Genomic DNA, 26453 nt, shown 5'->3' on the forward strand with positions numbered 1-26453 from the left:
CACAGGCTCCTACATTTGCTGCCGTGAATATACCAGTTTAAATTTACAGATTGGGTGGGATGGCAGGAACGGGTGATCATTCAAGGTTGCTGCTTTCATCCAGGTGTAATTCATTTGGGAGAAGATGAGGAGAATTGAGGAACAAGATGAAACTCTGGGACGAAACACAGACAAATGAACCTGAATGTGTCACACCTTTTATTGTTGAGTATTATGGTCTCAGCACCGGATCAGATTCTAATGAACATAACATCAGCCTTCATGTGAAGACATTCATATCCTTCTTGGCCCAGTTAGGAATGTGGGACGCTGGACGTGGGAGTGTTTTGGGACCTGAAAAAATAAAATAATTTGTTAAGGTTATTAGCCGGTGTTCCCATGGTTACAATTGTATCCCTAAAATGACCCACTTTCGGCTCAGCGCCACGTCGACTCAACGCCTCATCCAGCCTTTTCTCACATCACCCAGATTGAATAATATTGCTTTAATATCCCCCACGACGACCAAATAAGCCTTCATTAATCATCCTGTATGGTGATAATTACAGCTGGTAAGTGTCATTAGCTGTAAGCAGCGTAGCTGGCGTTCGTCCAGCTCCGAACTGAGCAAGGTCAGTGTGCTGAGAGGATCAAAGCCATGCTAGTTTCACTGTGAGTGTATGAGTGTGCAAGACGATTAAGACAAGGTTATGGGTTTAATGATAAGTGTGGGTCAGTGGGCAGAGGAGGCGCATGGGTGCAGTTGTAGCGGGGGAGTTTATGATTCCTTCACTAACAATGTACTGTTATGGTCCTGTAAGGAATACTTGGCCTTGGGAAATTTCAACAGTGTCATTGTGTCAAGTGGAGCTCACAATTCCAGTTCATCCTAGGTGATCAAATCACAACTGTGAAGCTAAGTTTGTGCGTTCATACCTAGCATTAAAAAGCAACTCCAACTGCGCCTCCATTGACGACTTGTGATCAGATCTCAGTTCCAACCTGTGCATTCAAACAAAAACCAACATCATTTGGAGTGCAGCTGAATATTGTGCAACATCTGCTCACTCAAAACAATGGATCACTGTGTACTGCTGTTTCAGAACCATGAACAGAGAAAGGTCTTCAGTGCCAGGTGTGAACACAGGTGCTTAATGCAAGCCAGTTGCGATCAGATTGTCTAGAACAGATGTTAATGCAAGGTCTGAATGCCGTCTCAGTCATGGGTTAAACTCTGTTCAGACCTACTGTCGACGTTCACTCTGAGAGAGCCAATCACAACTGGTGCTTTCATACCTCCACGTGCGTCTCCATCAACCCATTATGATCAGATCTCATTTCTGTGTTGTGTATGTAAATAAACACCAACATCATCAGGCAGTTGAAAACAATGGATCACTATCTGCTGCTGTTTCAGAACCATGAACAGAGAAAGGATCTCCAGTGCTGGCTGGGGACACTAATGCCAGGTGTGAACATTTCATGAAAACAGTTTCAAAGCCTCTTCAGACCTGTTATTAACAGCCGCTGTCTCAAAACTCTTGATTGCTTTATACTGCTGTTTCAGGACCATGAACAGGACTGTGTGCAAAAGAGGATATGATACATATTGTGCAACATAATGAGCCATGAAGATCTTATTCTTCTTGTTAGCTATTTAAGAGACTTGCACACACTCAGAAATAAAGGCAGATATTCAGAGAACCAACAGCTGGATCATGGTCAACACAGTTTATGTTATTAACATCATCTGTTCCTCTTGCTCTGTACATTATGACTCATGATGGTTTCCCTGCAGTTCATGAAGAGAATTTAATAAAAATGTGCATTTTCTTTGCTTCATAGGGATCGGAGCTTGTTTACCTGCCAGAGAAGTGCTGCCCGGAGTGTTCTTCTGTGAAACCTTCCTGTGTGTACGAGGGCAAATCCTACAAGGTACCTCTGTCATAGATTGAGATTTTATATTGAGCACAAAAGCCGAAGCGGGAAATTGCAAAATCAGGCAAGAAATCCAAATTGTGTGGGTTAGAAAAGACACCACAGGGCTTCTGTGTACTATTTATTCTCCTATGAAATGAGAACGCAAGTGGCACAAAGTGTCACTGCTACACAAACAAGCAAATACATCAGTATTAGGCTGCCAACACTGAGAATTAAAGTTGCAGTGAGATAGAATAAATATTGTTTTAGGAGAGAGCTATCAAATTACTTGGCTGTTTAGCCGTTTTCTTAATATTCTAACCCATATCTTTTCTAAAAGCTTCATTATTCATAGGCTAGCCCTGGAAAACTAGAATGTGAGGCTTTAATTTTTTACATCTTCTGCCAGCGGATGGAGCGCTCATGAAATGCTGCAGGACGGTCAGCCAAGGCCACAGCTCGGAGCGAATGTGGAGAGGGCTATTATCCTTTTCAAATAGATTGCTCTTTTGTCTCCCTCAGGAATTCGTCTTACCAGTAGTAAACAAAAACTGATAGATAGTGCATACTTACTACGTGCCTACACTCTTCAATGCATGGGTGTCTCAACTTTGGTGATTTCATCTGATGGGAGAGACTTAGTGAAAGGCTAAAGAAGCAGGTTTGTGACTGGATGATTACTGCTTTGAATGCCAGAGTGACAGGGAAACAGCTTGGAAAGTTAATGAATTAGAATAACAAACTATGTTTACCGCGCACTTATCTTCAAGTTGATTTAAAGGCACATTAGCAAGCTGTTTACAGGAGTCGGTATAAAAGGAAACAGTTACCTCTTGTTTATTTCAAGGGGTTGGCCCAACTGGGAAAACTTTATTACATGCTGCCGCGGAATGAGTGAGAACACAAACACAGCGACGTGTTTAAGAAGGACGGCGACCAAATAATGACAACCCTGTTCTGACCTGACGTTAACATTCAGCTTAAGGTACACGTGTTCATACGTAGCATTACAATGCACCTCCACTTTACCACATATCGTCTCCATCGACCACCTGTGATCAGATCTGAACTCTGTACTGTGTATAGAAAAAAACACCAACATTATTTTGTACCCAGATTTCCCAAAACTTTCTCCGTTTTCTCAAAACAATGCATCACTATCTACTGCTGTTTCAGAACTATGAACAAAGAAAAGATCTCCAGTGCTGGCTTCGAATACATATGCAGAAGTGTTTTAATGTCAGACGTGATCATAGATACTTTAAGCTGGCCAGTTGTGATCAATGGGCTGCTATTTGCTCCAGTTTAAGAACGGCGAACAGCATCTACTTCTGTTTCAGAACCACTAACAGAGATCAGACCTCCAGCGCTGGCCGCTGACGCATATAGAGAAGCATTTTAATGCCAGGTGTGAACACTTAAAGTTGGTCACTAGTGATCAGATTGCCAAGATGTTAATCCAAGGTCTGAACGGGGCAAAAGTTATGTGTTAAACTCTGTTCAGACCTGATGTTAATGTTCTGATAACAGTCTAACTGATTATTTTTAGTTGTGTTAGGGTTAGGGATCTGCACAAAGCTCTGAATGCGACACAACAAATGCAGCCTACATTCAAATCCAATTTGCATCATTTATTTAGGAATGTATTTTAACAGTATTTTAACAGTTGTATTACTCTCACAAATACTGCATATTTCATTGTAGTAGATCTATGTGAACTAGCTAAATACAATTGACCAATTGTTATGACTGCTGTTTCAGAACCAAGAACTCAGTGAATAGTGATATGATACAAATTGTGGAACATAACGAGCTGGATGGATGCATGGATAAATAAACAGGTTGGACTAAGGCCTGTGGTTTTAAGCCTCTAACCTACCTCTGGTCTTTGATAGTGTGAAAAACCATTTCCTTGTAAAATAATTCATTTTGTGATTGACATTTCTGCTGCTTGTCTGACTATCTGTCCTCTGTGGGCCTCTGTCAGTTCACTCATTCCGTTTTGGAAGAGTTCATAAAAGTCGTGACTGTCAGGCTTGTTTTAAATCTGACACTGGCAGCTCGTTGACATTCTGGTCTGTGTGGCATCCTTTTTTATTGTGAGTCAACTTCTTCAGAGTTCCTCAGTTGTTCACTTCCTTTCAGCATTCTGTCCGTCCCCTAGAAATGTCTTTACCACAGCCAGTCTTTGAGTGTAATGAGAACACCAAACCTCTGCTCTCACCAGGTCTAATTAATAATTTCTCGTCTTACTTCCAGGACCTGGCTCGCTGGACTGATGGCAGCTGCCGTGAGTGTGAGTGTCGCGATGCCCAGGTGACTTGTTATCTGAGATCCTGCCCCACTTGCCCTCCAGGCACCCTGGCTGTCATCCAGGAGGGTCGATGCTGCCCCGAGTGTCACCAAGGTATGTTAACATGCTGGAAACTGCGTTGGGGCAATCAGCTCAAGGTCAGCCGAGATTATCTGGAAATGTGACACGTTTACAGATCAACTCTGAAACCTCCTGAACTGCTCGCAGACGTATCGATTAAGAAATGATGTCCATCAGAAATGATATCTAGGATTTAATGTCAAAACAATTATTTTATCAATACTTTCACAATAACCAGTAAAATAAAACTACTAATGAACGTACTACACGCCGAGGCTAACGCTGACTAGCATACTACTGTATAAGGGGAGATAATCTTAACTTCAGACCTCCCTGAAGAACCTGTGTAGAGTTTCTCCAAACATTTCTCATTCACACTGGTTCTTGCACTTTTTTTTTTCTCTCACAGCAAAGTATTATGAAGTTACAGCAAAATGGTCTTCTTCTTTGGTTTAATTGGCCATCAGCAGAATCAGTACCACAACCTTCTCTGTTGGTCATGGCCACCGGCTCTATACGACTTAAATATTCTATATTATTGAAGTTAATGGTTAAAAGATAGATAGATGGGTAAATCGATGGATGGACAAATGGATGGATGACGGATGGATGGATGGATGGATGGATGGATGGATGGATGGATGATAAATTGATGGATGGATGGATGGATGATAAATTGATGGATGGATGGATGGAGGGAGGGATGGATGGATGGATGGGTGGATGGATGGGTGGATGGGTGGATGGGCGGATTGATGGATGGATGATAAGTGGATGGACGGATGGATGGATGGATGGATGCTGTATTGATCCTATAGATAACTCAGTCTCCAGTAGTTTAACATTATATCAGACTCTCTGTCATGTTTCCTTCAGTGTGATTCAGCCTGATTTTCAAATCAAGGAGAATTTTAAAGGTCAATCTAATATTCTTTTTATTTTATTTTATTTTTATTTTGCATTAGTTTGACTTTTCATCATCTTTTTATCAAGTTCTCCACTGATACCATACTTTTCCCTGAGTTTAATAACAATAAGAAGGACGGACAGATGAAGAAGGAGGTGAACCTGGTTCTGCTTCTCCGTGTTTTTTATTTTTTTTTATTTTTTATTTTTTCCACCTCTGTGGTTGAAGAAATTGCTCTCTGTGCCTTCCCTTTGATTGATTCCTCCCTGTATGATTGATGCTCGTTGCTGTAAAATTGATGTTCAAGAAAGAATTCGACCTCACTCTTTCCACCCCCAAAAACATAAAATCCATCCGGCCCCCGTCGTTTCACCTGCATGTCACACCGTCCATCAGTCCAGGAAAAAACACCCTCCCCCCAGCTAACAGCAGCCTGAAGACATTCACCTTTAAAATACTTTTTTTTTTTTTTTTTCAGAGCAAGGCACTTCACCCCTGATTTTCAGTGCTGAACAAGGTTGAAATCTTGTTTTATTGTGAAGGGCTTTAGTAGAAAGCTGATACCATTGTATATAAATAAAATCTAGTCCCATGCTAAAAATGCTTCACATGTAAATGAGAAGCTGGTGAAATAAATATAGAGCAGAGGAAGGGAGAGGCTCATAAACAGTAACAATGAGAAAGTGAGTTTATAGATATGTAAGATGGATAACAACACTATACTCATGTTATCAGAGCTTCTTTAATTCCAGATATTATTAGGTCATTTGTTTTAATTAAAGCTGTAAAAGTCATATTTACATTTACTTTTTTTTGCAGACGTAGATGGCGTTATTTGAGGCTGAGATATTTCCTGTGCAGCTTAAATTTTTATTTTTATTTTTTAAACATAGCACTGCTTCCTCTCTCCCACAGGGCAACACCAAAATGACTTTCACTATGTTGGGCGGTATTCCACGGCAGAATATACATTCACACATATTAAACTGTAAATTAAAGCACAACGAGGCGTTTACTGTAATGTGGACCTCGGTTGTAGGAGGTGGACGTAAGAGTTCCATCCTGGGGTTTCTGAACAATCTCTACAAATAAAGAAAGAGAGATACTCACACAGTCGTTAAAATATAGTTTTATGCTAATTTCCTTCTGTAAGCTGCACAGCTTCATCAAGACGCCTACAGACTGTCAGCAATTAGAACTATATTCTCACATAAATAAATACCCCAGTTAAACAGTGAAGACTTGTAATTAAGTTTGGCTGCAGAAGCGACTAAACACAACCGGGCAACGGAGACATTTTTCACTGCACCAACAATAAGTTGTTGTCTTTACATTCAGCTTATGTGGGTTTTGTGTTCTTACTTTCTATTGTTTGGAGCTTTTAGTCCACATCTTAGAAAAATGAACTACTATATCTTGGAATATCTGGTTTTGCTATAGAGTGCCTAGAGTTTTCATTAGAAATCCAGATGTCCACTAAAACACATGATTAGTTCAATAAAACTCCACATTGACTGTTCATAGACAGTATTTAGCATTTATGTTGATGTCAGACACTGTTTTCCCATAAAACCCCCATGGTCTGCATTGTGAAATGAGCAGCAGGGAGGAGGTCTGGGTGGATGGTACGGTGAGTGTAAACAAAACACTGGAGTCTGCTGCTCAAACCAAAACTTGAGGTTTATTTTAATCACCACCATTTCAGAACCTTCATACCCTAAAGGTTCCCTAAACTTAATAAACCCAAAACAACAAATTAAAAAAATATATACTGGAAATTATTCGTACAGTATGTGTGTGACCTTGAAGTTAGAAATGCTAATAATGATAATAAAAAGAGTTGGCCAATATAAATATTTTAACGTAAGCTCAGCTCAGCCTATCTTACCTTGTCTAATTGTATCTTATCTTAAGTTTGCTTAGTTTATGTTATCTTATTTTAGCTTTAGCTCAGTTTACCTTATTGTATCTCAGCTTATTTTAAATTTGCTTATTTTAGCTTTTGTAAAGGTAGCTTATTTTTGCTTATCTCATTTTGTCATTGCTTATCTTGTATATCTTCACTTTTCTTAACTTAGCTTAGCTTTGCTCAGTTTATCTTATGCTATTTTAGCTTAGCTCAGCTCAACATATTGAACCTTAGCTTAGCCTAGCTAATCTAAATTTAAATTTGTCTTATCTTATCTTATCTTATCTTATCTTATCTTATGTCAGCCTAGCCTAGCCCTGCCCTGCCTAGCCTAGCCTAGCATAACTTGGTTTAGGTTTTTTTAATTTATCTTATCTTATCTTATCTTAGCATAGCATAGCATAGCATAGCATAGCATAGCATAGCTTAGCATAGCTTAGCATAGCTTAGCTTTTCTTAATTTAGTTTTATCTTATGTATTTTTAGCTAATTTTAGTTAATCTTAGCTCATGTTAGCCTAGCTGCTTTTAGCTGATCATGCAACACTATAATATTGAACATATTGTGAGTCAGTTAATTTGATAACAGTGGTTTCTTTTAATAATAATCATTATTATTGTTGTTGAATTACTAAAGATCCTTTAACTGATGAGATAATCAAAAAAATGTTTCAAGAACTTATAAGAGAATGTGCTGTAGCGCTGATGTCTGTCACTTCGGTCTTTCTCTCTCTACTGGACGTCTAAATCAATAACTCTGAGTAAAGATGAACAATGAAATGGAAAGCCTTTCACTTAGTTGCCTCTAAGGCTTTATCCCTGAGAACTGCCAGCTTTTCATTTTATTTACTCACTTTACTCTTTACTCTCTTTCCATTGGCACAGAACACACACAGGAATCCTCCCTGTGTCTTCTTTAAAACATCCGTTCAGCTTTCTCTGTCTGCCTACTTGTCCTGTCTGCGTATGAATATCTTTCTGCCTGTACATCCCATAATCTGTGTGTATTAGACACGTTTAATCCATATGAAAGGGACTGGGGTGATGGTTTATGAGTACATTTTGGGTTACGTGTGTTTTCCCACTGATTCATTTGAGTAAATAATTTAAATATCTCATTATGTTACATGTTTGCGTCCCTATTAAAGGACGCCCATGAAGCACCATAACGCTTATATGTTTAATTCAGCGTTTACCCACTGATGCAATAACCCTGCATCAGTTCATCAGCCTGGCAGTCAAGTGGATTTCCCTCACTGAGTTTAGTCTGTGGCTAAAAATAGAAGAAGGCAGAAAAAAAGCCTGAACATATGCTCTGGCTCTTCCTCCATGAACCGTATATCTTCCTCTAAGCCTATTAATCATGGCTGTCTATAGGCCCAGAGGTGAGCAGCCTCTACTCTCATTGGCCAGTTGGCGCCTGAGGGCCCCAGCCAGGAGTCGTGCTGTGTTCAGGTCTCCTGGGAGAAGCTGGTGTAGATGTAGATGCTTCCTCTGTGGGCTTTGACCCAAATGAAATGCTTGGTATTGATTTTCTTGTTTTGTCTCCAGATTAGAGGCAATACTTATTAAACATATTGAATATGTTCTTCTTCTTCATTAGAGGATCTGCACTGGAACCTATTTCTGTGTCGTTTTTCACTAATTGTTTTGTTTCATTTTGTGCCGTGTTCAAGCTTGGATAGGTTTAGGGAAATATCGTTGTGTTGGTTAAAATATGTGTAGCAGGGACAAGGGAGATGTCCGAGATAAGAGAGATTTCAGGATCTTTGGGTCAGTATTTAGTATAAACTACAACAAGTATCTCTGAGTCCAGAGGTGACCTGACATGATGCTAACTTTTTGTGGCTGAAGGTTGGTCTGGAGTCTCTCCGTTGGGAACTGATTCTGCTCCAGCAAATATCTGTTGGGCCAATCAGATTGTTCGGGGGCGGGGCTTAATGTGGTGATTGACAGAAGAGTAGCAGGAGTTGAATTAGTTCATAACAAAGTGGCTCTGATTGGTTGGAGGACTATCCAGTTGATGCAACCTTTAGCAGTGGTTAGCATCTCAGCTGTGTTTCCTGTCACATAGGCATGCATGCTAGACTCGTTAGTGGTCCTAACCTTAACATATGAACGAGTGTGATGTGAGTGTGAATAGTTTTTAGATCGTTACCAGACTCATATTCTGGTAAGAGTTTGGCTTCACCAGGTTACATACATTAAGCAGTTTTTACCATAATATATAGCCATTAACCTCTGTCTATATATAAAGCGATTCTCTCGTCATCCATGACTTTGGCTCTGGTTTCCTTGGTAACCCTCTTGTATATTTCCTAGTGAAACAAGCAAGAACATAAAGTTATAGCTAGTGGCTGGACGCAGCTATCCCTTCTTCGATTTGAAAAGCAAATGCTGTGAAAGACGCCAGATGGAGGGAGTTTTTAAATCTTAATATGACGTCGTAGAGAAGCTGAAAAGCCAGAGTTAACAAACTGTTTTATAGAAGGGTCAGTCTGCCAGATGGAGGAGCTGATTTAATACAAGAGCTTTTTACAAACTGCCAAACGCTTCACACCGTGAAAGTTTGCACAGTTTAAAAGAACATGTGTTATTTATATTTTATTAATAACACATTTTACAATTTTTAACCTTGTTTGGTGCATTTTTAATGATGCTGTAGCTTAAGCTGTACATCTGTGCACATCTGTGAGAAGTCAGACATCACTTGACCTTTAATATTATTTACATTTAAGGAAATGATGCCCAATGAGGATTAAAAGGGATGTTTTATGTTTATTTCCAGCTCTATGCGTTTTATTATGGAACTCAACTAGAGTCGCTCATGGCTCATGGTTTATCTGGAGGTAGGAACCAAAGTGGTGGGACGGTGTTTCCTTCAGTTTGATGATCTCTGTGTCTGAATCAGTTGAGATTAGTTCAATGTCATCTCCTTAATGTCTCCAGAGTTTGTTTTTTTTTCCACCCACAATCTCTAAAATGCTCTGAATTCCATAAACACTGGTGGACTCTCATCTCTCGTCTGTGTGCACACTTTTCCAGTTCCTCCACCAACGTGTAGCATTAAATAATAAACTAGGTAGCTGCTTATCTTCTTACTCTGACTAATTGGACACAGACTGAGTCATTGATCAACCCACCATTATTTCATCAGACTCATTAACATTAATTGGGACCAATTGACTGGATTTGGATCTATTTTTGATTCATTCTCTTGAATATTGAGTCAAGATTGAATATTTGGCTGCGGGCCTCATGTCTGAATGGTGCTCTGCTTTCTGAGTGGGAACCAGGCTGTGAAATCACCAGGAATCTCCCGCCAAATGTTGGTAAGCGCGGCTCTGGTTGGTAAATTGGCTGATGTTCCAGGCTGTTATGGCTGGAAGCCGGTCTCAGCTGGAGGCTGCGGCTTTAAATGGGTTTTATATTTATCTCACGCTTCTCTAATGAGCACCAACAACAAGCTATCAACGGTGTGTGAGAATCAGCTCCAGTGAAGTTAAAAGCGTCTGGATGCACACCTCTGGATGCGTCGTTTTCAAACTGTTAATCACGCCTGACATTTGTTAAATTCATTTTAGTGTTTTTTTTATTTTTTTTATTTTGTGCCTCGGGGATTCTGGCTCGCTGCGCTTGTGAGGAAATTAAAGTACAGCGTGTTAGCGAGCGTCGAGGAGGAGGACATCTGTGAACGGCGGCTGGTGTCGGAGTGTTTGATTGTCAAACATGCGCTGCAGCGTTTCTTCTTCCTCAAGAGAGAAAAGAAAAAAATCAATTCTGGTTTTCTCTTTCTTTCTCAGCTTTCAAGACAAACAGGAAGTGGACCTGGATTAAAATATACTAATGTGACTGTGACGGTTCCCAGACGGCCAGGTCAAGATACGTCTATAAATCAAACTGAAACGATGCAACTATCAAAAAAAAAAAAAACATTTATACAGCTTATTATTTACACATGTACTAGTTAGTAAATGGTTTAGAAACATGTATTTTTACTGCGTAGTTATAACACTTTTTTGGTTCATGTGTAAATAATAAGATCTATGAACATTTAAATAGTTCAATAGTCGTTTACTTTGACTTTCTAAATAATTTTATGAACCAATGATAAATCCTTAATAACTAATTTGTAAATACTTTAATATTTAACTTATTAAGTATTAAGATAAACTGAAAATACAATTATTTACCACATTATATAGATGCTTTTTATATATTTATACATAGGAGAGAAGAGAGAAACATTTACTAATGCTTTAAAGTTTGATTTCGGCCTTTTTTTAGTAAAATATTGCAGTGCGTTAACGTATTCCACGCAAATTGACGCATTTATGTCAGAGTCATTGTTCATCTTTTCTCACCCTGCCTCCTCCTCCAACAGGACAGTGTGTGATGAAAAATCAGGTCAAAAAGTGGGAATGGGCGACAAATAGAGAGAAAATGAACGAGTGAGAATATATTAAAAGAAGACAGAAAGGAAATAGAGGTACCAGCGTGAGAAAGGACAGGGATGGAGGTACTTGGGACGCTACGCTCTGGCTCACTGACGCTCTTATTCACCGTTAACATAAAAGTCTCATCTCCATTTTACCCATGTTCTCTTATTTCTTGCTTCGTTTCCTCCCTCTCTCCTCCTCCTCCTCCTCGTCTTCCTCCTCCTTCCCTCTCTCCTGATCTGCAGCCGTCACATTAATTCAGGCCTTCAGCTGCGTCTCTACATCTATTTACTCAACACAGTCACATAATGAATGGAGCAATCACGGAGCAATCACGGTGCAACAACACGGCGCCGCGTTGTGTTGTTTGACGAGAAGCCGCACGCGTTGGTTTGTTTCTGCAGATCAGACGAGACGCCGCTGCCGCTGTCCTTCCTCGTCCTGTAGACTCAGAGGGAGTTTTTAAATCTTAATATGACGTCGTAGAGGAGTTGAAAAGCCAGGGTTAACAAAGCGTTTAATAGAAGGGTCAGTCTGCCAGATGGAGGAGCTGATTTAATACAAGAGCTTTTTACAACTTGAAACTGGAGTGTAGAGAAAAACAAACTGCTTCACACCTTGACAGTTTAAAAGAAGACGTGTTATTTATATTTTATTAATAATAATATATTGGAACAGGTGAATGATGCTGTAGCTTAAGCTTAAGAACATCTATGAAAAGCCATTTGACCTTGAATAATAATGCCCAACGAAACTGACTGTCACGCTTAAGTATTCTTGTCAATGTATTAGAATTTGTCCTCGTGTACAAGTGAGGATTAAAAGGAGGTTTTATGATTATTTGCAGCTCTGTGTGTTTTATTACTGGACTCAACTAGAGTAGCTTTGATTGCAGGAGCACAATCAGTTCCAAACCGAGAGACTCCAGACAAACTATCCCCCACAAAAACCATGAAGGCATTGAACTCTGCCTGGCCTCCAAGCTTCATCCATACCCTTTGCAGGATAACATTATTTACAATAGCGGCTTCTGTTTTGTGAATTTTCTCTCTTTTGACGTTTAGGTTTGGTCTTTTTTAGTAAAAGTGTGCGATGCATCAACGTATTTCGTGCAGATCGACGCCCTACAAAACTGGCTTCCACGTTTGAGTGTACCTCCTCCCCACGTCTCAAAACGTGTCCTTGTGTTCAAATGAAGATTAAACGGGATTATTATTTCCAGCTCTATAATTTTGATGGTGGGACTCAACTCCAGTAGCTTTGCACGAGACAAAAGATTTGATTGCAGGAGGACAAAAGGTTCCCAACCAAGAGACTCTGGAACAACTTCCCCCGACAAAAACCTTGTCGGCAGAGAAGTTTGTCTGACTTCCAGGCTACTTTTGAGCTGCTGGGTGCATCTCTGCCCTTTGCAAGATAAAATTATTTACAACAGCAGCCTCCGTTTTATGAATTCCTTGATGTATGCCTTTGGTCTTTTTCTGTAAAAGATTGCGACGCATCAACGTAGTTCATGCAGATTGATGCCCTTCGAAACTGGCTCCACACAAGTATTCTTGCATATGTCTCAGAATGTGTCCTGTGAAGATTAAATTTAAATGTTTGTATTTCCAACTCTATAGTTTTAATGGTGGGACTCAACTAGGGTTACTTTGCATGAGTCAAAAGATTATATTGATCCCTCACACTCACACACACATTCAACCTGGGTGCAACCTGGGTGCAACCTGGGTGTCCTCACTTTTGATGTTTATGTTGTTTATGCCTTTTTCACTAAAAGGTTGCAGCAACGTAGCTTAACTCAGGTCAATGTATTCCATGCAAATCTGCAAAACTGGCTCCCATGCAAGTATTCTTGCCCACGTCTCAAAAGTGAAGATTAAAGGCAATATGTCATACTTATTTCCAGCTCTATAATTTTATTTGGGACTCAACTACAGTAGCTTTGAATGAGTTAAAACAAAATGTTTATTTATCATAAACAGGGCTTTAATGCATAAGACCCCCCTCCCCTAAAAGATGGAGTATATTTAAAGTATATTTACAGGAAATAATAAAAAGAATAATATGACCTTTTTTAAACAATTTTACATCTCTTTACATGTAGGTAACGACAATATAGTTGACTCGCCCTGTGAATAGCAGCGTGTTCACTGCAAACGTGTTCTTACTGTTTTTTTTGTTGGTTATACGTTGAACCAAGTGGGAACAGAGAAAGCACTTAAACACATCATCACAAAACGCACTAACGGCAGGAGCAGACGACTGATGCACTGAAAGACTCCCTGCAGAGTAAAACTTCTACACCAGCGCTAACACAGACTGACTGTAGAAACTAAATGTACTGGATGGAAAAAAACTAAAAATAAATTCATCATATGCCTGTGTGTTTGTGTGTGTGTTTGGGTGTGTGTGTGTGTGTGTGAAACTCCACTTATTGAGTTTCAGCACACATCTAAATCTTTTAGATATAATAAGCATAAAATTAAATGTCAACATGTGTGAGTCTTGCAGATGGCATCGATGTCTGTCCAGATGTATTAAATAAAATATGCATGACTGTGAGTCTCAGAGTGTGGCTGTTGATGCAAACACGTAATTCTCTAAATAAAAAGTGTGTGTCTGTGTGTTTCCAGCCCAGTGCCATGCAGACTGTCTGTCCTGTTCGGGGGCTATCGACCACTGTGAGAGCTGCCGGGACCCCAAGGCCTTACTCCATCTTGGCCGCTGTCTGTCAGTCTGTCCGGCGGGTTTCTACGCCGAGGGGCGAGTGTGTGAAGGTACGACTGATTTGTTTTTTAAATGCTTTAAATTGAATGTCTTACCCTGCAGCTATCTATTGTTCTACCAATTAGTAGTTAAAAAGGTCTTTTATTGGATGGTTTTAGAGGGATTTGACTTTTATTGATCTCTGCAGGAATCAGTGCATGTGTCAGGGTTTCAGGTTCTTTATTGTCATTCCAAAACATGAAGTGCGTGAAAGGGAATTGAGTGCACATTAAATTACAAGTGAGTAATAATAAATATGCGTATAAATATTCAATTATTGCACATGGAAGAGAGTCAGTTAGTGGGAGAGTTTATGAGAGATCAGCCCTCTTCAATTCATGCGGTGACCCTCGGCGAAGTTCTGCAGCGTCTCTTTGTGGTCCACGCTCCACAGTTTTGGAACCAAGTCTCTCAGCTAAACATTTAAAATCAGACCTTTACCCGGAGCTTCCAGAGGAAATCCTTTCAGCAGCGCAGCAGCGAGCACGCATTAAAATTTCAGATTATAACGGTGGCTCCATCTCACCTCAGAGTGTGCACGGCCCTGAATCCAACTGATTTCATTTCCTCCTCATCCTTTTTTATATTTGTGAATGTTGACTGTCACTTTTTATGTGACTTGAAAGCGGCCACCTTGACCGAGCGTTGACCCGTAGTCCTGTTAGATCCCTACCCTGCGCCGTCCCCGTCCCATCGACCAGACCCCCCCCCCCCCGTGAGCTGAGGCGTTTTACGGCCCACAGCCATTCGTAAAAGCTGTAAACATCTCAGCGCCATAAAGCTATCAGCCTCAGATAAAGGTATTAACTTTGGAGCCTAGCCTCCGACGCTAGCCGCTGGATTTTAACGGCGTCTCCACACGTGTACTTTAGAGGCATTAAAGAGGGTAAATAGGTGCTGAACGTGTGGATTTACTGCTTGTAGTTGTTGTCGATGTTAAAATGAAATTATTCAACCAGGAAACTGCCTCAGTGAGATTAAAAAAATATTTTTGAACGGGGACCTCCAGCTCAGAGTCTCCAGTAGGCGACTCTGAGCAGCAGCACTCAGAGAATACAAACCACATGACAATACACATGAACAATTACTATAATGTGTAAAATGTACTAGAATATGGGTGAATGGGGGCAGTTTATATCACTTTTATACAGTGACTTGTTTAAAATCAGATGAAGACGACATTTCCTGAGACACACAACTAATAGATGCAGATAAGACTTTACTTCCAATCCCTCCATCGTCCTCCTGATCTTGATCGTATCTTCCTCACCTTCCTCCTCTCCTCTCCTCTCCCTCTTCATTCTGTCTCTGTGTGGGCGACTCTGAGATATATCTGGGATTTACTTGTTTTTTCGTTCTTGAGATTTTTAATTAAAAACAAAAACATCTCAGGTCTCCTCGTTTCCTCTCTTCTTTTAAATTCCCTGTTTTCAACATGATGCCAATGTGTAGATTACATTACATCAGAGAATAAATCTTAACATCAGATATATTTACATTTATAAACAGCAAAAAGCTTCAGTTGTTGTCAGTGACACAGATAATTGGAAGAACCTCCTTCAGCTGCTTCATGAGGTCAAGTGTTGAAGACGCCCCCTAAACAGAGAACAGGTTCCTCCAATTACAGAAGAGTATTTGGTCATGTGACCGGTGGGCAACACTCACAGATGTTCACATTTAAACCCTCATCCACCAACCAGTCGATCAAAACTGAAGACTTGCATGAAACGTCTTCAAGAAACTCTTGAAGACCAGTTGCCGTGGTTCCTACAGTTAGCCCTTCAGCTAATAGTAGCTCCTCCTATCTACCTAATTAATAGTAGCCCTTCTGAGCTTCTTAACCTTCCAGCTAATAGTAGCATTTCCTAGCCTCCCAGCTACTAGTAGCTCTTCCTAGCTTCTTAGATTCCTAGCTAACAGTAGATCCTCCTATCCTCCCAGCTCACAGTAGCTCTTACATTCTCCTAGTGTCCTAATTAATAGTAGCCCTTCTTCGCTTCTTAGCCTTACAGCTAATAGTAGCATTTCATAGCCTCACAGCTCATAGTAGCTCTTCCTTGCGTCCTAGCCTCCTAATTCATAGTAGCTCTTCCTAGCTTCCCAGCTAATAGTGGCTCTTCCGAGCTTCCTAATTAATGGTAGCCATTCTTAGCTTCTTAGTCTTCCAGCTAATAGTAGCCTTTGATAGCTTCCTAGCATCATAGCCTCTCAATTAATAGCTCTTCCTAGCTTCCTAGCCTCCTAATTCATAGTAGCTCTTCCTAGCTTCCCAGCTAATAGTAGCTCTTCCTAGCTTCCTAGCCTCCTGATTAATAGTAGCCCTTCTTAGCTTCTTAACCGTCCAGCTAATAGCAGCGTTTCCAAGCCTCGCAGCTAATGGTAGCTCTTCCTAGCTTCCTAGCCTCCCAGCTAATAGTAGCTCTTCCTAGCTTCCTAGCCTCCTAATTAATAGTAGCCCTTCTTAGCTTCTTAACCTTCCAGCTAATAGCAGCATTTCCTTGCAGCCTTGCAGCTAATAGTAGCTCTTCCTAGCTTCCTAGCCTCCCAGCTAATAGTAGCTCTACCTGGCCCCCTGTTTGAATGACTACTGCCACCTGCTAGTATGAAGAGTTATTTCTTGGTTGTTACTGTGTTCACCTTAATTAACCTGGTCCTGGTTCCTTAGCATTTCACTACAGGAGCAGACTAAACCCTGCAACGGTGAAGGAATCTCTGGACTGAAGAGTGAATGAACTGACTGAGTGAAGTGATGATGTGACTGACTCTCTGACTCTCTCTCCTCCCCCACAGCCTGCCCGTCATCCTGTGCCACCTGTTCCAGCAGGTGGGACTGCCAGTCCTGTGGCCCCCAGCTGCCCCTGCTCAGCACCGATAGCAGCCAGTGCCTGGCTTCCTGCCCTGCGGGTTCCTACCAGCACGACCACGCACACTGTCGCCGTGAGTATCGCGGGGTTTCACGTGACTTTAAAATGACTGAGATTCAAAGCAGACGACAAACAAACTGAACTGGACTGAGGAACATCCTGCAAAATCTTAAGCACTTTAGCATCTTTAGGCTAAAGTGATGAGATTGGGTTCATTCTAATGATTCCTCTCATACTAAATCTTAAAGTGACAATATCCAACATTTCAGTCCAATAATTTACCATTTTCCATCATTCTGTGAGGAAACGTGATCTGATTTTAAGCTGCACTCATGTTGTAGGAGTTTGAGGTTTGCAGATCTTCATCTAACAGATCACTGCAGCTCTTCCTTCTTATTCTGTTCCTGTATGAAACTGATCCAGTTTGGTTTCCTTTAACAACCATTTTAACCATGGCCGTGAACTTTCCCTGAGAGATTCCAAAATGTAAGTGCACCTGTAAAAGTACTGCAGGTTTTAATGGTTCTGCCTACAACGGGACGTGTAAGGTCGTTATCTGGTCCCTTTAAAATGTCTTAGTTGTACCTGATGAAGAGCCAGTAGTCTGTGCATGACCATAATGAATGTGTTTGATTTTCACTCTGATTTGACGAAATATATTCTACATCCATAGCTATAAAACACTTATATTTGCTGTCACTACTTCATAATAACCTTTTTCATTGAAATGTTTTTATCTAATGTGAAGCTGCAGCCGTGGGAAGCGAGTTAGCGTTGTGCATTCATATCCACACGTCTGTTTAGAAGAGATTACATTAGTAAGAGTCTCCACAGAGTCTCCACATAATATATATTCATATTTACATCACTGGGCCGTTGTGTTACTTCACTCAGAGATCACAATCAAAATCTAGTTTAATTTCTTGAGCCTATATTTAGCATATGTACTGATTTATATTCTGAATCAGTCAAAGACATTTACTGTGGATCATTATGTCACAGTATCAGTCAAATGTTTAGATTACTTCCTACATTGGAGATTAATGCTAAAAGCGTCAGAACTCTGAAGGAACACGTATGGAAGAAAGTAGAAAACAAGGAAGTGTTAAACAAACCAGAGTATGTTTTTCTATTTTAGCTTCTTTGCCGTTAGACTTGATGACAGCTTTGCTCGCTCTTCCCTCAGTCAGCTTCATGAGGTAGTCACCTGGAATGTTTCTGAAGGTGTTCCTAGATGTGTTGAGCTCTTGTCGGCTGCTTTGTCTTCAATCTGAGGTCCAACTCGTCCCAAAACATCTCAGCTGGGTTTAGGTCGAGAGATTGTGGAGGACATCGCTCTCCGTCTTTGTCAGATAGTTCCTACTGACCCTGTTTGACCAAGCTCAGACCAGATCTGATGATTTAGTATGCCCCCCCTCCCCAAAACACCATCCTCCTCCTCCATGCTTCACGGTGGGAACCACACATGTAGAAACCGTCCACGCACCTTTTCCATGTCACATAAAGACATGAAACCAAGGATCTCATCCGATCAAAGTCCAGATTTCCTCTGGTCTCTTGTCCATTCATCTCTTCTTTTTCTTCTTCTTCTTCTTCTTCTTCTTCTTCTTCTTTCTCAGTAGTGGCGTCTTTGCAACAGCTCCATCATAGAGGTCTGATTCACTCAGTCTCTTATGTGGCCTCTAATCTGAGCTAGTGGTAACTCTAATGAAGTTCTTCTTCTCTGCATCAGAGGTAACTCTAGGTCTTTCCTCACCAGAACTGCACTTGAGGATACATTCAAAATTCTTGTCTTTTTTCCTGGACTGACTGACCTCCACGTCTTAAACTAATGAAGGACGGTTGTTTCTCTTGACTTGGAGTCATAATGTGGATCAGAACAGGAGTTGAATTAGCAAACAAATTCACTCTGGACCAGAGCCGGAAACCATTCCAGGTGACGACCTCATGGAGCTGACGTATCTGAGGAGTCTATGTTCTAGTCCCAGATGTGTTCCTGCATAGTTTTAAAGTCTTTAATAATAATCTACAATGTAGAGAAAACTGAAAACGCGTAAACTGTATATTAATATCCCATGTAATAAGTTATATTTATGGAACTACACCTAAAGTTTCTTTTGTCACCTTTTTGCTGACTGCTTTCAGAGCTGTGTTGTGAGGGTGCGACCCGGTCGGTGTTTCAGGTTCTTCCGTTGAACTCTGCATGACTTCCTTCCAGTCGATTCGTGAACAGAATAACTCTGAGTGGATGTTCCGACTGAATATTTCACAAGTCGGTGCTTTCTCTCTCTCTTTCTCTCTCTCTTTCTCTCTCTCTTTCTCTCTCTCTCTGGGGTCCAAGGATTATTTCTTCATCGCTGTAGATTTGCGGTTAGGAAAAAAACCCAATGACAAACATTGTCTGGGAGGAACATCAGCACAGAGTGTGCTCTCATATTGTACAGATGTGAGTACTTTTGCTTTTCACCGAATGCTCGCTGACCTGAGGATGCTCCGAGGCTCAGTCCTCGGGGTTGGTTGGGAAGTTTTGCTGTCTTTTGAGGCAAGAACAAAGTTTTTGTATTCAGGACGGTTGCACAATAAACGGCCTAAACACAGTGACTGATGTACAATGAATTTAAAGCATAAATAAGAATAATAGATTATTGGATGTACATTAGATATTGAACATTGAAGGAAATAGCCTGGAACCACGTCCCTGTAGTGTAAAAGACTTGATTGGGGCGTCCCTACGGTGCAGAAAAGGAAACAGAAGACGAGAAGACAGATGTTCCTCAACTTTAGTCTCATTTAAATGACTGATTCTTACAAAGATGAAAGTTCTCTGTACATTACTTAATCCCACATTTCTTGTTTTTAAACCAAACCACAGGAGACGTGAAGTAGTCACAGACACCGCTTAAAAACCCCAGCCTGCCTCCTTGCTTCCACAGAGACTCACTGGTGGAAAACAGCAAAAAGGTGTAAGACCGGTGGTAACTCAAAGGTCTCACAAATTTGGACCAATAAAGAAAAGCGTGGCTCGGTGAGATAAAACCCCGCGGGCTTGCTAATGTACTCGGTTTAGCCGAACGCCTCCATCGAGTCGGGGAGACCTGCTGTGACTCCAGAGAGCAACCACGGTGTGATTACAGGCCCACTCATTCTGCAGCTCCATTTCACACCTTAATGAGAACTGTCAGGAGGATTCAATCTGAGGATCGGTTACAGCCAGCGTCGGTTTCTGCTGGTCCACAGGGTTTCATGTTCCGTATATGTCCAGAAAACACGAAAGAAAGATGGATGGATGGATGGATGGATGGATAGTCAAGTTTCTTCAAATCTACAAGTCCAGCTGCCTTTTAGTTTGCTTTTTGTGGACATATACCATGACCTGGATGACTGAGAACCTTCTTAGACATGTTCTGTATACGGTGCTAGCCATAATATACTCAGATCAGCCACAACATTACGACCACTGACAGGAGAAGTGAATAACATCTTGTGACAGTTCAATGTTCTGCTTGGAAACTTTTGGACCTGGCATTCATTGGTGTGGATGTTACTTAGACATGTAGCACCCACCTAGACCAGACCAGGCACCCCCACCCCATAGCAATGACACTCCTTGATGGCAGCAGCCATCCCCAGCAGGATGCAGCCTGACACAGACACACACACAAAAACACTTTAGGAACAACTAAAAAAAACATGAAGAACAGCACAAGGTGTTGACCTGGCCTCCAAATTCACTAGATCCCAAACTGATCAAGTATCTGTGAGATGATCCACAGAGGCCCCTCCCCTCAAAGACCCCCCAACTAACACCACAGGACACCCTCAGAAGGCCCATGTCCATTCTCTGATGAGTCACCACAAGGGAGACCTGCACAATATCAGGAAGGTGGTCATAATGTTATGCCTGATCGGTGTACACCCATTATATAAACTCACATCATGCATATTGTCCATATACACATATGTATCTGCTCTGCATTAACCCTGCAGATATTTTATTCAAAAACGTTGCACGGACAAATCAGATTGTGCAATAAGCCTTTACCTTCCATGTGAACAAGCAAATGAGTTCTGTTCAGCCAACTTCACAACCTGCAGCAAACCCCTCGTGTGTCTCTGCCAGCTACTAGTCAACAGATCGTTCTTTTCAGCCTCCGACCGGCTTTAATGAGAGCAAACCCCCTTGTATTTTCCGCCCCCCTCCACACACAGTTTCTCCTGGGGACGGAGCAAAAGAGCAGCGGTGGAATGCGGGGCTTGCCTGGAGCCCCGGGTTAAAGCCGTTGCTGCGGGTGGATTTGGCCTCGGTGAACTCCTCCTCAGACACTTGTTTGTTGGGGAAAGGAGGGAAGGATTGAGGGAAGACGGAGGTGGAGGAGATGGGAGCTGACAGCAGTAATGAGAGTGTGAGGTGTTGGGAGGCTGCTGTAGACTTTAACTCAGGATTGGAGCGTTTCTTGGCACAGGACCAGGACCACCCAGGACTGGCGCTGCCGGCCTCCCTGGAGGTTTATTCAACACCTCTGTCCTGTGACTGACTGCATCTGTGTGTGTTCAAAGGTGGCTGGTAAATAATTACTCAGCATCCATTGTGCTGAAGGTATTATCCAGCTACCTCTGTGTTATTTTTCTGTTCTCTGTAGCACATTTATCCTTCACCCCTCCCCCCCTCTAACGTCTCTGAAACACACAAACGATTGAACTCGTTGAAACTTGGTGCAGGATACACTTCGTCAAATAACCCGCTATCACTTTTTCAGAGTGAAAAACCAAACACATCCATCGTGTTCATGCACAGACTGCAAACTAACTCCCAGAGGACTCTTTTTATCTGTAAAACGTCGTCTTTTTTATTGTTTTGGACCCAAATTGGCTCTTCGTCAGGTGCAACAACGATATGTAATAAATAAGACCCTTTAAAAGCAGCAGATAACAGTCTTACTCGTCCCTTGGTTGGTAGAATCATAAAAACCTACAGTACTTTTACAGCTGCACTTAAATTTTGGAATCTATTTGGGATAAAGTCGGAGAAAGTTCAGGGTTGTGGGAAAAAAAAAAAAAAAAAAAAGATAAAAGGAATCAAACTGGATCTCTGGGTTCATGGTACTTTCAGTTTTGCTACTTGAGATGTCAACGCGATAAGAGACATATATCACAGAATCTGAAGCTGCACTGTCTGACATGGAATACAATTAAGACTAAATTACATCTCATGCATAAAAAAACCCAAAACATGCATGAGGAACATGCAAAATTTGAACAAAGTTTGCTCGTACTTGATGAAACATGTGTTTATGTTCTGCATAAAGAATAAAATGGAAGTATTTTAGAATATATTTTAAAAGATCTCTTTTGGATCTGTGGATCGTTTTCTGGATAGTTCCTGAGCTGCATTGCAAAGTTATGAGAAACATTTTCTTAAAGCTACAGTGCACAGCGTTTATCTCCCCCTCCTGGCAGTGAGAGAAATTACACAAACATTAATGAATGAAAAGTGTTCTGTGCCCTCTAACAAAGAAAAGCCACGTCACAAACCTTTTTCGCCCCCACCGTCTTTTTCTTTCTGTTTTAGATTGTAATCCTTAAACTTTTCTTGGACTCTTTCTAGATTTGATTTCATTCATCCTCACCACAAGTGACTGTATATTCATAGAAACCAAGTTACATTAGTAACTCTTGATGTAGGCTACCCTCCTCGTTGCTCCGGTTGCTCCTCAGATCAGCTCTAACAAACACTCATTGCTGTTTGATGTAAAACACTTTGATACTGGTGTACCTGCATGGACGGACAGCAGCGTTCAGACATCCGTTCAGCATCCGTACTGGGTAATCTGACAACAAGTGACCGGCTAAAGTCCAGGGCCCGCATTCCTAAAGATTCTTAGCTGAAAGCATTGCTCCTAGTGGCCGTACTCTAAGAAAATTCTTAGAATTCAAAGTTCAGAGTAGATCCTGGTAGAGATAAAAGGTATTCCGTAAGATTCTTAGCTCTTCAGAGCGCTCCTAAGGTGAGATGTGTTCAGAGCAGGGAGGAGGACTTTTAGGAGGCTTAGGAGTTTCTGAAGCAGAAAGGAGTCATTTATCTGTAGTGCTATATTTCCTCATGCCTGCTTCTTGGCTTGTGGTGATGACTTGGAGCCAACTCTACGTCTTAAACACTTTTATTCTCATTGACCAGTTGATCCAGAAGCAAACACCGTTCCTCTGTCCAGATGAGTTTCCTACTTCATTTCTTCTCCATTGCTGTTCGGTTTGTGGAAGATTTGAACGCCAACCAACTCTGCTTCTTCTAGGCCGGTTAGCAATCACAGAAGCTTATGAAAGCTGAGATATTTTCCCCTCGTTAATACCAGATGATGAAACATGACCAGCATGGAAAATGAATGGAAGATCCTTGGTTTAGAATACACTTATAGTCCTGTTTATTCACATTTTATCCAAGAGATTGAAAAGTTTTTCATATTCTGTTTATTTTTTTCTCTGAACCAGAAAACTTTTAGCTCTTCTCTCATAACTCTTGTCTTCGGTGTGAATTTCACAAATTTCTTTTTATGAAATCCTAAGAAAATATGGAGGAGATTTAATCGATAATGCGTTTCACTCACGGTTTGCCTTTGAGTTTCGTTGTGAGCGCGGCGGTCGGGAACAGAGGTATCCGTGGCAACGAACGCAATTTCACAGACACAGTGGTATAAAAAATGTGTTGTGCAGCGTGAAGCTACCGTCTTTTCTCTTGCTGAGATAATTCTGCCGTTCGTCTTCAGCCGAGAGAAGAAATAATTAGAGGTTTTTAAAGTTTGTCCCTCGTGCTGTTAGAAAGCTTTAAAGAAGTTGCAGCGTCCGTCGTGTTTATCGAGCTGCAGCTTCTCAAATATTGACTAGATATCTGCTTTCAGGAACCAGGTGTCGTACTATAAGAAACATTGCTTAATTTCTGACTCCACTCCAGTAACAGATATTTCAATTTTTATTTATTTTTGGCGTTATTTGCTTTCCCCTTCGGTTATTTCCAAAGCTGATGTTCTCCATGCTTTGTTTAATTGCTGAGTCTCCCACCCCCCCAACCCCCATCTCGGTTTATCACTGGAGGTTTGTGGGGACGTGAACCGAGGCAGATTATCCAGTAGTGACTGTGCATTCATCTCCACCTCCCCTGGATTTTTATTTTTATTTTTTGCAGAGCAGGATTTTGGCAACTGGCCCGCTAGGATTACATTTGCTGATAACTTTACGCTTCAGGCTGCACTGACAAAATAAATTGCTTTCCTGCGAGGGGATGGGGAGGGGGTGGGGGGCGAGTTAAAGGACGTGTAATCCCCTCGTCGACTATAACCATTTTTTGGATAGGGAGTAAAATGACCCAGTAATAGAAATGTAGATTCCCATCTGAGAATACTTGCACTGTAGGTTGTTTGTTGGCTTCATTTCTAAGAAGTAATATTCCGAACCCGTCCTCTCCTGAAAGGGGCAGTAATTACTGTTTGATAAAAAGGAACTTTAACAGTTTTCTGCATCATCGTGTTTGGGAAAACCCCACTAAAAAAAGCAACAGCTATAAAACATGGGCCAAGAAACGCTCTCACCTGTCACGGCACACCTTCGGTTCCAGCGTTCACCTGCAGCTTTGTAAACTTTTCATGAACTTGGTCATTCGTTTAAAATCCCGTCCCACTGACTGGTTTTGCTTAAGTTTAAGACCTGATTTATTTCCCAGGGGTATAACACAGAGGTTAAGAGGTTCCGGGCTCTAATCCATGGTCGACTGGTTCCTTTCTGTGTGTAGTCTGCATGTTCTCCCTGTGTCTGCGTGGGTTCTCTCCAGGTTCTCCAGCTTCCTCCCACCGTCCAAAGACATGCTGGTTAGGTTCATTGGTGATTCTAAATTGGCCGTAGGTGTGAGTGTCTCTCTGTGTTAGCCCTGTGATAGACTGGAGACCTGTCCAGGGTGTCTCTCGCCCAGTCACAGCTGGACTAGCGGTTCCAGAAGATGAATGAATGAATGATTTATTTCCCAACCTCTGGGGCGGCTGCTAGTTTCCATACATGTCAGTGAACATGAACTTGCAGGGACTTGATACCTGCCAGCGATCCGTAATCAGTCACAGAGAATCTTTTCATTTTGACACGTTTTTAGATTTGCACCGAAGTTGTAGAGGACTCCTCTGAAACCTGATTTCAACTTTATTCTTAAGGACAAGCTGAGACAAGGACGACAAGACTTGTAGAGTTTCTTGGAGACATTTCGTCCAAGTAGCTGGTGGGCTCATGACCGGGGGTCCGTTAACAACCAGATACTCTGCTGATGAAGCAGCACAGTTTACAGCGAGGAATGTCCTTGACTTTAGAGAAACAAAACTGCCCGTTCACATTTGTCCAGAAAAGACAGACAGTTTGAAGTCTGTGGACATGTATGAGTTACAGTGCTGTTGACTGAAGAAAAGAAAACAGGATCAAAACAGTTTCCTCTGATTACAGGAGAGTATCTGGTTGTTATCAGACTCTAGTCATGTGAGTTACAGGTGAGATGTTCCCATTTAAATGACAACTCCTCCTCCAGTCCTTTAGAACTGAAGACTTGGATAAAACGTCTTCAACAAACTCTACAAGTCCAGTTGTTTTTGTCTCAGCTTTGTTTTATTTTGGATATATCTTGACCTGGAACGACTGAGAACCTGAGGACCTCTTAGTTGTCCTCAGCTGAGCTTACGTACCAAGGTCAAAGTTTGGAAAGGAGGAAATTTGTGGAAAAGAAAATGTCTCAGCTAGTTTTATACCCGTGAAGCTTCTCAGTCATTATGGTTATGATGATAGATCCAAAAAACGCTAAAGAAAGACTGGAACTAGACTGGTAGAGTTTGGGTGGAGAGTTGGGGTTTAAATCTGTGGGATACTCTCTGGCTCTCACTGATTAGATTCCCATTTATGGAAGCTGTTGACCTTCTTGTGAGTGATTTCTTTTGGTATAAAACACCATCCTGATGCAGGAGTTAAGAGACGACAGACAGACGCCAAACTGGTGCATCATGATTACTTTCAGAGCGTCCACATCTTGTCCTGCTCCTCATCATCTTCTTCGTTCTTCTTCTTCTTCATCTTCTTCTTCTTCTTCTTCTTCTCCCTTTTCTTTGCACATTTATCCCACTGGCCAGATTGGCCCCCCGGCAGGCCGGTTTTGGCCCTCGGGACGCATCTTTGACACCCCTCTTTTAGCATTTCATTTAAATGATCTGAGCAACAAGGACACTCTGTGATTGAAATATTGGATTTCTAAATCTTCTGAGCGTCGATGCTCTCTG

The 26453-nt window shown here is 41.4% G+C and overlaps 1 protein-coding gene across 1 annotated transcript in view; it reads left to right on the forward strand.

The window, feature by feature from the left end:
* fras1 (Fraser extracellular matrix complex subunit 1) overlaps nucleotides 1-26453 on the forward strand; it is a gene marked incomplete at its 5' end in the record, with an annotated part of 98747 nt that overhangs the window by 51604 nt on the left and 20690 nt on the right. Inside the window, 4 exons of the mRNA XM_084552345.1 lie at nucleotides 1825-1914; nucleotides 4159-4306; nucleotides 14164-14307; nucleotides 17087-17233. Coding sequence (XP_084408471.1) covers nucleotides 1825-1914; nucleotides 4159-4306; nucleotides 14164-14307; nucleotides 17087-17233 — 529 coding nt within the window. The remainder of the gene's footprint in view (nucleotides 1-1824; nucleotides 1915-4158; nucleotides 4307-14163; nucleotides 14308-17086; nucleotides 17234-26453) is intronic.

The sequence above is a fragment of the Chelon labrosus genome (assembly GCF_963514085.1).
Source record: "Chelon labrosus genome assembly, chromosome: 9".
Classification (NCBI taxonomy): Eukaryota; Metazoa; Chordata; class Actinopteri; order Mugiliformes; family Mugilidae; genus Chelon; species Chelon labrosus.